Source organism: Capricornis sumatraensis, chromosome 3 (genome assembly GCF_032405125.1).
Source record: "Capricornis sumatraensis isolate serow.1 chromosome 3, serow.2, whole genome shotgun sequence".
Lineage (NCBI taxonomy): Eukaryota > Metazoa > Chordata > Mammalia > Artiodactyla > Bovidae > Capricornis > Capricornis sumatraensis.
In genome coordinates, this window is record NC_091071.1 from 63,857,222 (window position 1) to 63,869,701 (window position 12,480).

A 12,480-nucleotide genomic window follows, 5' to 3' on the forward strand; every position below is an offset into this window, starting at 1 on the left:
CAAGTAGCAAATAACAAAAGATAAAATTATAGAAAGACAAAAGACAATAAGATAATACTCTATTAAACCTTTCTTCTTGATAATTCAGAGATTAGAAAATATCACACCATAAAATATTAAAGCAAACCATTTTAAACCCTAACAACTACTCCTGCTAAAATTGATTCAAAAAGAAAAATATATTTCTAAAAGAAAAATAAAATAACACCAAAAGAACTAAGCTGGCTCTAAAACCATAAAAAAGCAAAATGGAGAAGAAAGTTTAATAAGATGTTCTCATAATAAAAATTTATGAAGTACTAAATTAAAGTAATAAAACTTAAATAAAACACCATTCTTTAAATATACAAAACATGTCTTTCTTTCAAAAATCTGATATCACGATATCACAAATTTTTACAAAGTTGAATCACTAACCTGTATTTTTTCATAATAAATTTGCAGTTATATTTACCTTCAGATCCCATGATGAAGTGATGGATATCAGGGCCTGTTGACATTCGAGGTCCTTGACAGCTTTTTTCTATTATACCTCTAGGTGTTACCATTTTTATATGAACCACCTGTTTAATACAATGCATGATGTAAATTCTAGATGTCTGTCAGTAAATGTTGTTTCTGTGAGTACACACATCCTATATATTTATATAAAACACTATTTTTAAAATATTGGTTTAAGTAACAAATGGTGATTCCCTTCAGAATTCTAATACCTTTTAGTAATTTTTAGACTAAAAATAAATTTTATATAACTTTAAAAGAGGGAAAAATATTCTAAGATTATGAATATTCCTAAACCAATAATAGTCTTAAAAACTGAAAAACAATTTCTTTAAACCAAAGTTACTCTAGGGTTATCCATGTGGTAAAGAACTAAAGAACAGGAAAAATATGCAATGATCATATTTTAATGGGTTCATTCTTTCACTCATTTAACATTTATGAAGCACCATTATGCATGTCAAGCATTATTTACATGCTTAGAATTCTAAGAAAAGATTTATTCTTATCTTATTCCCACCTTCAACTTATCTATTTTACTCACACAGTAGAAAAGAATGAAGTATTCATTCTGATCATATCAAAATTGGGATGAAGAGGGAGCTGCAACTAAGTTAAAAAGAGGAGGAGAGAGATGTGTGAGACATGTCTCTCACACATGTGAGAAAATCATTGTTGGGAGAGGGTCAATCAAAAAATGTTCCTCAGATCTGACTCAGAAATGGTTAGGTAGAACCCAACACATTCTTAGGATGGTTTTTTGATGGATAAATAAAAATAGAGTATGTATTGTTGAAGGAAATGAACAAAGGATATAAATAAACAATTTACAAAATAAAAAGAAAAACTGCCAATAGGACAACTTTTAAATTTTAAAAGTTTACATTTACTAACAAAGAAATATAAAATTATATGACAAAACATAAATAAAAGTTCTAGTAAAATAAACATTCTCATAGCGCTAGTAAGAATGTCAAATGGCACAAGATTTCTAAAGAGCAACCTGGCTATAAGGGTCCAAAGACATAAAAACATGCTTGATCCAACAATTCAAACTCTAGGAACTTACCCAAAGAAAATGATCAAAGATGTATGCTAAAGAAATTACTACAAAAGATATTTTTCCTTTTATTTATTTCCATAATTTTTAAATAAAAAATAACAAAATATTTTTATAGGGAATTACTTTACTAAATCACAAATTATCAATGAAAGAATTATATGCAGTTTTTAAAACTAGTGATACAAATCTATGCTCATATACACGGTAATGTATTGATAATATAGTTTAAAGAGCAGATTAAACACAGTATGATGCTTTTTTATAATTAAAACTAGATATAAACATGTAAATAAGTATATTAAGATGTGTACTTATAATTTGTGGCCCTTAAGTAACTGTAAAAAGGATTAAAATAAATTACATGCTTTAGCAGTACTAAAGGTAGCAGTCTATCAAATACGCTTAACTTTGATAAAGCTTTTAATAATTCAATAGCAAAAGGATCAAATTCTCTCCTCTGAAACTGAATTTGTTATCTTAATTGCAAAATGAAAAATGTGATTTCTAAAATATCTTCAATTAAAAAAAGATAATGTAAATATTTTTAAAATGTTCATTATAGAGACAAAGTCTTAAATTGTTGGGTGTTAACTACAAAGAACCAATATATTTTATCAATAATTTGATATTTCTATCAACACAAACATGATAAAAATATTGTAATGCTGCTGCTGCTGCTGCTGCTAAGTCCCTTCAGTTGTGTCCGACTCTGCGACCCCAGAGATGGCAGCCCACCAGGCTCCCCCGTCCCTGGGATTCTCCAGGCAAGAACACTGGAGTGGGTTGCCATTTCCTTCTCCAATGCGTGAAAGTGAAGTCGCTCAGTCGTGTCTGCCTCCTAGCGACCCCATGGACTTCAGCCTTCCAGGCTCCTCCGTCCATGGGATTTTCCAGGCAAGAGTACTGGAGTGGGGTGCCATTGCCTTCTCCAACTGTAATGCTAGAGTTGAAAAACAAAGCTAAACAGCTCTAAGAATAATGTTAGGAACACCACATTAATAGTCTCAAAAGTTATCTTTCAAATTGTTATCAAAATACTGACGATAAAGGGAACTAACATGAATGAAGTACCTATTACATGCCAGGGATTCCAGTATGAGTTTTCATTTTATGTCCTTTATTTCTCATAGCAATTCTACACAACAAATAACATCATTCTATTTTATACTGTAGGAAATTGAAGTTTAGAAAGGTGAAACAATTTGCACAAGGACACAAAATTAATCACTGTAAAAACTACAAATGGAACAAATGATATGGAATTCCTAGCCAGGATGCCTATCACACTAACTCTCAAGAGCAATAACACCAGGTCAGTGAAAACAAAGTGATGTGTACATAAAACATTACACTAACTAGAACATTTTCCACTGGGCTCTTTAATTCTACACAGAAACTTTCTTTCAGAAAAATAAATATAATGTCTCATAAGGCCAAGGAATAGTAATGGCAGACCACCTAATTAAATAGACTAAAATCTTGGTAGAGTTGAAGACTAAGGCTCTAAGTCTTGCAAAATAAAATTTATATGTATTTATAAGTCAGATAAAACATCTACAAAGCTTAGGTATCATTCACTCAAAAAGAAGTTGTGTCTTTTAACTGTTTGGATTATAATGCATAGTCAATGTTATTATAATCAAAAGAGGTATACTTTTGAGGGGACTCTTCAACTCAATTTTTAATGGCTTAACAACTTTATAATAAAATCTATCGACCAATTAATTATTATATAGTAACTAGAAAAAATTTACCAAGTCCTCAATATTGCCATAAATATTCTTCTTCATGCCTGATGCTCGAGTAGATACCCATCCTCCCACAGTGCTGAATTCCAGCGAATCTGGTTCATGACCTGTACAATAACCACTTTCTTTAAGCTGAAAAACAAAAATGTAATATTTTACCAGTGAAAATGGCCCCATTTTGCACAGCACTCAACACATTTACTCTTTCCACATTAGAATTTCCATGTGTCTTTGCTATCTGGACTCATTAAAACCTAAATAGATAAAGAAATACTTTTATCATACTTGTCCAAAAATATTTTTAGCTTTTTCCTAGTGGAAAACTTCGCAAAACTGAAAACTATGAACCAAGAGGCAGTTGTATTTTCCACAGGCTCACCAGACAATCATACTCCTTACATTCTTTCATTTAAAAGACAACTACCCTTCTTACTTCTTGTTCCAACAAAGAGACAATTTAAACACTTATAGACATCAGATTATACTTAAATAAGTGCCAGCTTCACCTGAACACTTTCAATAAATAAAGCACTTAATCTCTTATTTTCCCTATCCTAATATAATCTGCAGCAGGCCTGCAGAAAATCTGAGCAAATTGCCTGTACTTAAATCTCTCAAGGAGTCATGTGTTTTAATGTACAGCCATCTGGCTAGGTTTCCTGCATGTAATACCATCATTTATTTGTGATGCAGATCATGCATTCCTGTACATTAAATAGTCACTTGTTTCTCATTTTTCTATATTAGCTTGGCTTTGCCATCTGCACAGCACCTGAGGTTGAATGGATGCCCTTTACTGCAACAACACCAAAGCCATTCCACTAAAATCATTTTAAAGGCTCAGCCATCTCATGTCGAACGGTACAGACACCACCATCTGCATACCCACTGTCTACTGCACTCAAGCCCATCAATCTGTGTTGACCATTTTGATAGTCATCCAATTAAGCAACTGTTTCTGTTTTTCAAGTAAGCCATGCAGAGATGTAGAATATGTCAGTTGTGTTTACAACTGTGTATTTAAGTATCATATGCAAGTTATAGTCCAAAATTTGAAAGTCGAGTAGACTAAATATAATTTGTTAGCTTCTGCAGATAAGCAATGCAAATTATTTATCATGTCTAATTCTGTTGCTGGAAAACAAGATTTAAAAAGACATTACTAAATAATGAAATTTTTCACTAAACATTCAATATGTTTATTTAATTTTAAGAGGTAAATAACCACTCATAAATAAGTAGCTTAAATACAAAACTGAACGTTAAAATCGAGATTATCAGACCAATATACTTCCCTAACTCCCCAACAATCTTTATTCATATCCCAACAATCTATATTCATACTCTGCTATGCTCAGTCACGTCTTGACTCTATGTGACCCCACAGACTGTAGCCTGCCAGTCTCCTCTACCCATGGAATATTTTATGTAAGAACACTGGAGTGGGATACCAGTTCCTACTCCATATTATTTACTCTCAAAAGACTACTGTCTTTCAACTTTTCTGAAGGTTACAAATACACACACACACACACACACACACACACAGAACTCTTGAAACTAAACAAGAAAAAATCCAATTAAACAATAGACCAAAGACCTTAACAGACATTTCACTGAAAATAGCAAATAATCATATGAAAAGATGTTCCACATCATATGTCATCAGAGAAATAACAATTAAAACAACAAGATACTACTACACCTCCAAATGAATGGACCAAAACCAGAATACTGACAATACCAGATGCTGGAGAGGATATGTGGCAGCAGAAACTCTCCGTGCTGGTGGGACTGCAAAATGGTACAGCTACTTTGGAAGACTGACAATTTCTTACAAAACTAAATATACTCTAGCAATCATACTCCATCTATTTAGTCAGGAGTTGAAAACTTATGTCCTCATAAATACCTGCACACAAATGTTTAAAGCAGCTTTATTTATAAGTGCCAAAACTTGGAAGCAATGAGATCTCTTTCAGTAGGTGAATGGATAAACTATGGAACATTCAAATAACTGAATATTATTTAGTGCTGAGAAGAAAAAAGCTATCAAGCCATGAAAAGACATGGAGGAAACGTATATTACTAAGTGAAAGAAGCCAATATGAAAAGGCCACATATTCTATGATTCCAACTGTATGACATTCTGGAAAAGGCAAAACTACAGAAACAAGAAAATCAGTGGACGACTTCCCAGGTGGCTAAGACACTGGGCTCCCAACGCAGGGCGGGTGGGTTCGATTCCTGGTAAGGGAACTAATTCCACATGCTGCATCCAAGAGTTCACATGCCACAACTAAAGAAGCCACAAGGCTGTAACAAACGAATACTGAACATCCCACGTGCTACAACTAAGCCCCGGCACAGCCAAAGAATTAAGTAAATAAATATTTTTTTTAAAAAAAAGACCAATGGTTGCCAGAGGCGAGGGGTTGGGGGTGGAAAATAAATAGGGAGCGTACAGAGAATGTAGGGAAGTGAAAATACTCTGAGTGATATTATAATGATGGGTACTCAACTGAGTGACTTCACTTTCACTTTTCACTTTCATGCACTGGAGAAGGAAATGGCAACCCACTCCAGCGTTCTTGCCTGGAGGATCCCAAGGACGGAGGAGCCTGGTAGGCTGCCGTCTACGGGGTCACATAGAGTCGGACACGACTCAAGCGACTTAGCAGCAGCAGCAGCAACAATTATTTAAACATTTGTCCAAACCCACAAATGGACAGCACCATGAGAGAACCCTAAAATAAACTAAGGACTTTCTGTAATGATGATGTGCCAATGTAGGATGTCACTGTATCATTTGTATGGGGAATCTAAAAACGCTGAACTCAAAGAAACAGAGCACAGACTGGTGGTTATCATGGGATGAAAGGGTGGGGGAAATGTGACAATATTGGTCAAAAGGTACAAACTTCCAGTTACAACATGAATAAATTCTGAGAATTCAAGAAAAAGAAATCTACCATTCTTGTGAGTGATGTTGATATTGGGGGAGACTAGGCACGCATGCACAGGCATATAGGAAATCTCTGTACCTAGCTCTCAATTTTGTTTTAAACCTAAAATTGCTCTAAAAAAAATAGAGTATTTAAAAAAAATGAAACAAAGATATTTTCAGACAAATGTAGAAAAATTCATCAACAGCAGACCCATACTAAAGATATAAATATTTAAAACAAGCTCTTCAATCAGAAAGAAAATATCACCAGATTGAATTAAAGGCATCATAAAGGGTAACTAGGGACTTCCCTGGTGGCTCAGTGGTAAAGAACCCACCTGCTAATGAAGGAGATGTGGGTTTGATCCCTGGATTGAGAAGATCCCCTGGAAAAGGAAATGGCAACTAACTCCAATGAGTTGCCTGGGAAAACCCATGGACAGAGCAGCCTGACAGTCCATGGGGTTGCAAGAGTTGGACATGACTAAGCGACAAAAAACAAAACAACTAGATAGGTAAATATAAAAGATGCATTCTTATTGTTTAAATATCTTTAGGTGATGACTTACTATTTCGGTAAAAATTATAAAATTATCAAAGTAGAACACGTGACAATGGCATAGAGATAAAGAAACATAATATTTTATGTGTTTTATGCTAAATGCTAAATATTATATTACCACCTTAAAGTAGACTGTTTTAAGTTAAAGATATATACAATAAAACCTGAAACAATCCTTAAAATAACAAAAAAGATTAAATGGTATCATTATACAAAACTCAATCCAAAAAAAGGCAGTAAAAAGTGGAAAAGGAGAAAAAACAGGTAGGTAAGATAAAAAGCAAATGGCAAGATGACAGACTTCAACTGAACCATATCAATAAACCACAATGACAGTAAATGGTCTAACCACTGCAATTAAACGACAGAGACTGTCAGGTTAGATAAAAAGGAAAAACCAACTGTTAGCTACTTACAAGAAAAGCACTGTAAATATAAAATATAAATTAGTAAAAAGTTTAAAAATGGAAAAAGGAAAAATATATACCATGCCAACAACAGTGAAAACAGGAATGGCTGTTTTAACATCAGATAAAGTAGACTTTAGAGCAAAAAATACCATCAGAAAGAGGGAAAGTAATTTCATAATAACAAAACTGTTCACTAGTCGAGAAGCTATAACAATCCCAAGCATTTATTCTCCCAATAACAAAGCTTTAAAATAAATGAAATGAAACTGATAGAACTGCAAGAAAAAATAGATCTACAATAATAACTGGAAGTTATAATTTCCTGCTGTCAATAATTGATATAACAAGTAAACAAAAGAAAAAGGTTTTAAAACAGAAGACCTAAACAACACTATAAATCAATTTGACTTTATAGACTACTCCAACCAACAGCAGCAGAAGACAAATTCTTTTCAAGCGTCCATGGTATACTTACAACGTAGACCATGTTGTAGGCCATAAAACAAATATCAATTAATTTGATATGCTTTAGGTCATATAAAGAATGTTTTCTGAACACAAGAGAATTAACAGAGAAATCAGTAACGGAAAAGATGTTTGAAAAAAAATCCCCCCAAAATTGCAAACTAAACAACAACATGTAAGTACCTACGGGTCAAAGAAAAAAAATCAAAAGGGAAGTAGACAATATTTTGAAATGAATGAAAATGAGAAGACATATCAAAATTTGTGGAACACCACGAAAGCAGTAGTTGGGAGAAATTTATAGTACTGAAAACCTATATTAAGAAGAAAGGCCTCAGACTTCTCTGGTGGCACAGTGGATAAGAAGCTGCCTGCCAATGTAGGGGACACAGGTTCCATCTCTGGTCTGGGAAGATTCTATATGCCATGAGGCAATTAAGCCCAAGCGCCACAACTACTGAGCCCATGCTTCGGAACTGAGTCACAACTACAAAACCCACGTGCTGCAACTACTTAAGTTCACTATGCTCTAGGGCCCGCGAGCTGCAACTACTGAGCCTGTGTGCTGAAACTACTGAAGCCCACACGCCTGGAGCCTTTGCTCCGCAACAGGAAAAGTCACCACGATGAGAAGCTGGCACACCCCAACAAACAGTATCCCCTGCTTGCCACTAACCAGAGAAAGCTCATGCAAAGAAACAAAGACCCAACACAGTCAAACAAATAAAATAAAAATTTAAAATTATATATTAAAAAAGAAAGAAAGGCCTGAAATCACCTCATCCTCCACTTCAAGAAATAAAAAAAGCATTTGACAAAATCCAAAATCCACTCCTAATATAAAACACTCTATTTTCTGTTCTAGGTTCTTTGTATTTTCATATGGAATTTATAATCGCCTTATCAACTTCTTAAAAAAAAAAGTCTCTTGGGATTTTGATTGGGATTGCATCAATTCTATACATCAATTTGGGGAGAACCAATAATAATACTGAATCTTCTGACCCATGAACATGGTATAGCTTTAGGTTTATTTTAGGTCTGTTTATTTCTCAGCTGGGTCTTGCGGTTTTTAGTATTCAAGTATTTCATATCTTTTAAAAATGTTTAATGTATCTATTTGACCGCTCTGGGTCTTAGCTGCATCATGCCAGGTCTTCAGATCTTCACTGCAGCATGTGGAATCTACTTCTGTGACCAGGGATCGAATCCCAGCTCCCTGTATTGCGAGCATGGAGTTTAAATCACTGGACCACCAGAGAAGTCCCAGTATTTCATATTTTTAATAGATTTTTCCTTAAGTATTATATATATATTTTATAATATAAGTGGTATTTTAAAATTTTCCAATTTCTGATTTTTTATTAGTATACAGAAATAAAACTGATTTGTGTATATAGCTTTTAAATCTAGCAATCTTACTAAATTTACTAACTAGTTCTAAAAGTTTTAGCTCCCATTAGATTTACTACACAGATAATCATGTCCTTTGTGAATGAAGACAATTCTTCTTCTTCCTTTCCAATCTGTATGCCTTTATTTCTTACTTTAAAAAATTTAAACAGTTCTATTGAGGCTTTTACACCCCACCCCTGGAAAAAAAATAGGATGTGTGCTTTGATTTTAATAAAATTATAGGATATTTAAACAAACCTACAGTGACAAAAAGCATATCAGAGACTGACAGGGATATAGTAAAGATGAGATGGAGAGAAATATAAAGAGGCCAAAAGGAAACTTTTGGGGTTGGCTGGCGCGTGTGTTCTACATCTTGACTGCAGTAATGGTTTCATGCTTGTAGTCATATACCAAATCTCATCAAGCTGCACATTTTAAACCACTGCAATTTACTGTGTGACAAGTATATCTCAATGAAACTGTTATAAAACAAAATAAAAGAAAACGACTCAAGATTTTAGCTCAAGCTGCCCAAAGAATTGAACTATCACCAACTGGGATTGAGAAGACTATAGAATAAGCAAATTGAGGAGGGAAAACATAAATTCAATTTTTAAAATTTTGAGTTTAAAATGTCTATTACATATACAAGTAGAGATATCAACTAAGCAAGTGGATATGCAAGTCTAGAATTCAAGAAAGAAGTCTGAGGTGATATAAATATTGGAGTCTGGCATACAGAAGGAATATTTAAAATCAGCTATCCTTGAATGAAGCAAACAGTACTCAGTAAAAATTAGTGAAATAAATAAAAGTTCTAAGCACTTTACATTATTAACTTATTTCATCTCAACAAAAACTTTATGAAACAGGAATCATTATTTCCATTTTATAAAGAAACTGAGGCATAGAGAAATGCATCCAGAGGTGGGGAAAATCATAAGTCATATATCCCCAGACTACTAACTAGTAAAATTAAGTAGCCAAAGAGTTAATAAACATAGAAACAAATTCCCAAAATCCATAACTGACATTCAGTGACCTCCCTTAAATTTCACACATATTAAAATCAATGTAATTTACAAGTTAAAAAGATGAAAATCTGTGCTACCCAACTACTTTATTTGTGTCATTTAAAAACTTTTAGAATGAAAAAGCAGCAAGTTTTAAGTCAGTTACTTCAGCTGAAGAAGAAACTGAAGGATACAGAAGCATAAGTGAGGAAGAACCTGAACGAGGATCAATACAGCTGTAGAAACTATTTTAAAGTCCACCAGAGGCAAAAAGAAATGTTCTGTGTTGGCATTTAAGGAAATGAACTAGTAAGTAAAATATTAAAAGTTCCTAGTCTAGTAAAATGTCATTTAAATTTCAAGGAAATATGTTCCTTGAATTTTAATTCTAACCTTTACAAAAAAATCTTGGAAAGGTTAAAATACTATATCAAATGCTGAAATAAAGGATATAAAATTATAGACATGAAAGGCCATCCTTTGTTATATAAAAAAAAAAAAACCTGCTATGTTGATAATGCCTCTCAGAGCAACAGAAGACTAAACAGGTCTTTTTACATTTTTCATTAAATGCTATTATTCAACCCATGAAGTTAATTATAAAGTATAATAATTAACAAATCTAATTACCTTGAATTTATAAAACCTTGACTTACTGAAGATCTTTAATGCCTCAATGAATACGTTCAATTTTATCTAGTTCTCTGTACCTTAGTGCATTAAATTAAAAAAAAGAAAGATAAAAGTTTAATACTTTTTTTCAAAGCCTTTCATCCATAATTGATCACTGGACAACCCACTCCAGTATTCTTACTGGGATAATCCCATGGAGAGAGGAGCCTGGCAGGCTACAGTCGATAGGGTCGCAAAGAGTCAAACATGACTGAAAGACAGCACGCGCACACACACACCCACCAACTGCCTTCAACTCTTTACCATGAAATGAGCGAAAAGACAATAAAGAGATCAACAAGCATGTCACATCGCTATGTTCTGTTAAAAGGCAAGAAGGAGGGGGTCTCTGTAATCCAAACTGAACAAAACATTCAGTTCATAGTTAGCAAATTGGACTTTTTAAATTTTGTTTGCAAAAGCTGAGTTACAATTATCTTGACCATATTTTAAAGGGCTGAAGGAACCAATACATTTTAATAATGACCTGCCTAGACTCCATGAAGAGAACCTCAAGTTTCCTAAAATTCATTAGGATCCCAAAAGTATATAAGGACTCTAACAGTTTCACTTATTCATGACATAAGCAGTTTTCAGTAAAATTAGTCACTGAAAATTTAAATGAAGAGCAAATACCAACCAACTGATCAAATTTATTAATTTCTGAAAATTCTATGTCCAATTTACTCTATTTTGCTCCATTTTTACTACTTTATTTCAAGTCACTATCAGCCCTTGCCCAAATTACTGCAGCAGCCACTTTATCTGCCTTTATGTGTCCATCCATCCTCCACACAGTAGTATACAAGAACTATCTAAGTACAAAGGCAAAGTTCAAACTTTATGATCTAACCTCTTTGTATTGACCTGGCTTCATCCTCCACCACTACTAAATGTATGAAAGAAAGTGAAAGTCACTCAGTCGTGTCTGACTCTTTCCGACCCCATGGACTGTATAGTCCATGGAATTCTCCGGTCCCAAATATTGGAGTAGGTAGCCTTTCCCTTCTCCAGGGGATCTTTCCAACCCAGGGATCAAACCCAGGTCTCCTGCATTGTAGGGAGATTCTTTACCAGCAGAACCACAAGGGAAGCCCAACTATATGTATACTCATCCAGAATACAAGCACAAAGAATGTGTATTCTCCGTTACACGCAGCCTAGATCTCAGCCATACTCAGCTACCTGCAGACCCCCTCAAGAAACAGCTGCCTATAAAGCTTCCACACATGATTCCTCTGACTGGATTGTTCTCTCCACCCCCATATTTCCTTCTCACTCTGATTTACCCTGAAGTTTCATTTTAAATGCCAAGCTCTCTATGATACCGTCTTCAACTCCCCTTTGAACCTCATTTGATGAGCCTTAACAGTCAGAACTGGACATGGAACAACAGACTGGTTCCAAATAGGAAAAGGAGGACGTCAAGGCTGTATATTGTCACCCTGCTTATTTAACTTAGATGCAGAGTACATCATGAGAAACGCTGGGCTGGAGGAAGCACAAGCTGGAATCAAGACTGCCGGGAGAAATATCAATAACCTCAGATAGGCAGATGACACCACCCTTATGGCAGAAAGCGAAGAGGGACTAAAAAGCCTCTTAATGTAAGTGAAAGAGGAGAGTGAAAAAGTTGGCTTAAAGCCAGCGAAGATCATGGCATCTGGTCCCATCACTTCATGGGAAATAGATGGGCCAACA

The 12,480-nt window shown here is 34.3% G+C and overlaps 1 protein-coding gene across 1 annotated transcript in view; it reads right to left on the reverse strand.

The window, feature by feature from the left end:
* The window catches only part of AGPS (alkylglycerone phosphate synthase), a 133,780-nt gene that overhangs the window by 67,032 nt on the left and 54,268 nt on the right, over positions 1-12,480 (reverse strand). The window contains exons 9-10 of the mRNA XM_068967169.1: positions 3,319-3,444; positions 455-563 (exon numbers count right to left, since the gene is read on the reverse strand). Coding sequence (XP_068823270.1) covers positions 455-563; positions 3,319-3,444 — 235 coding nt within the window. The remainder of the gene's footprint in view (positions 1-454; positions 564-3,318; positions 3,445-12,480) is intronic.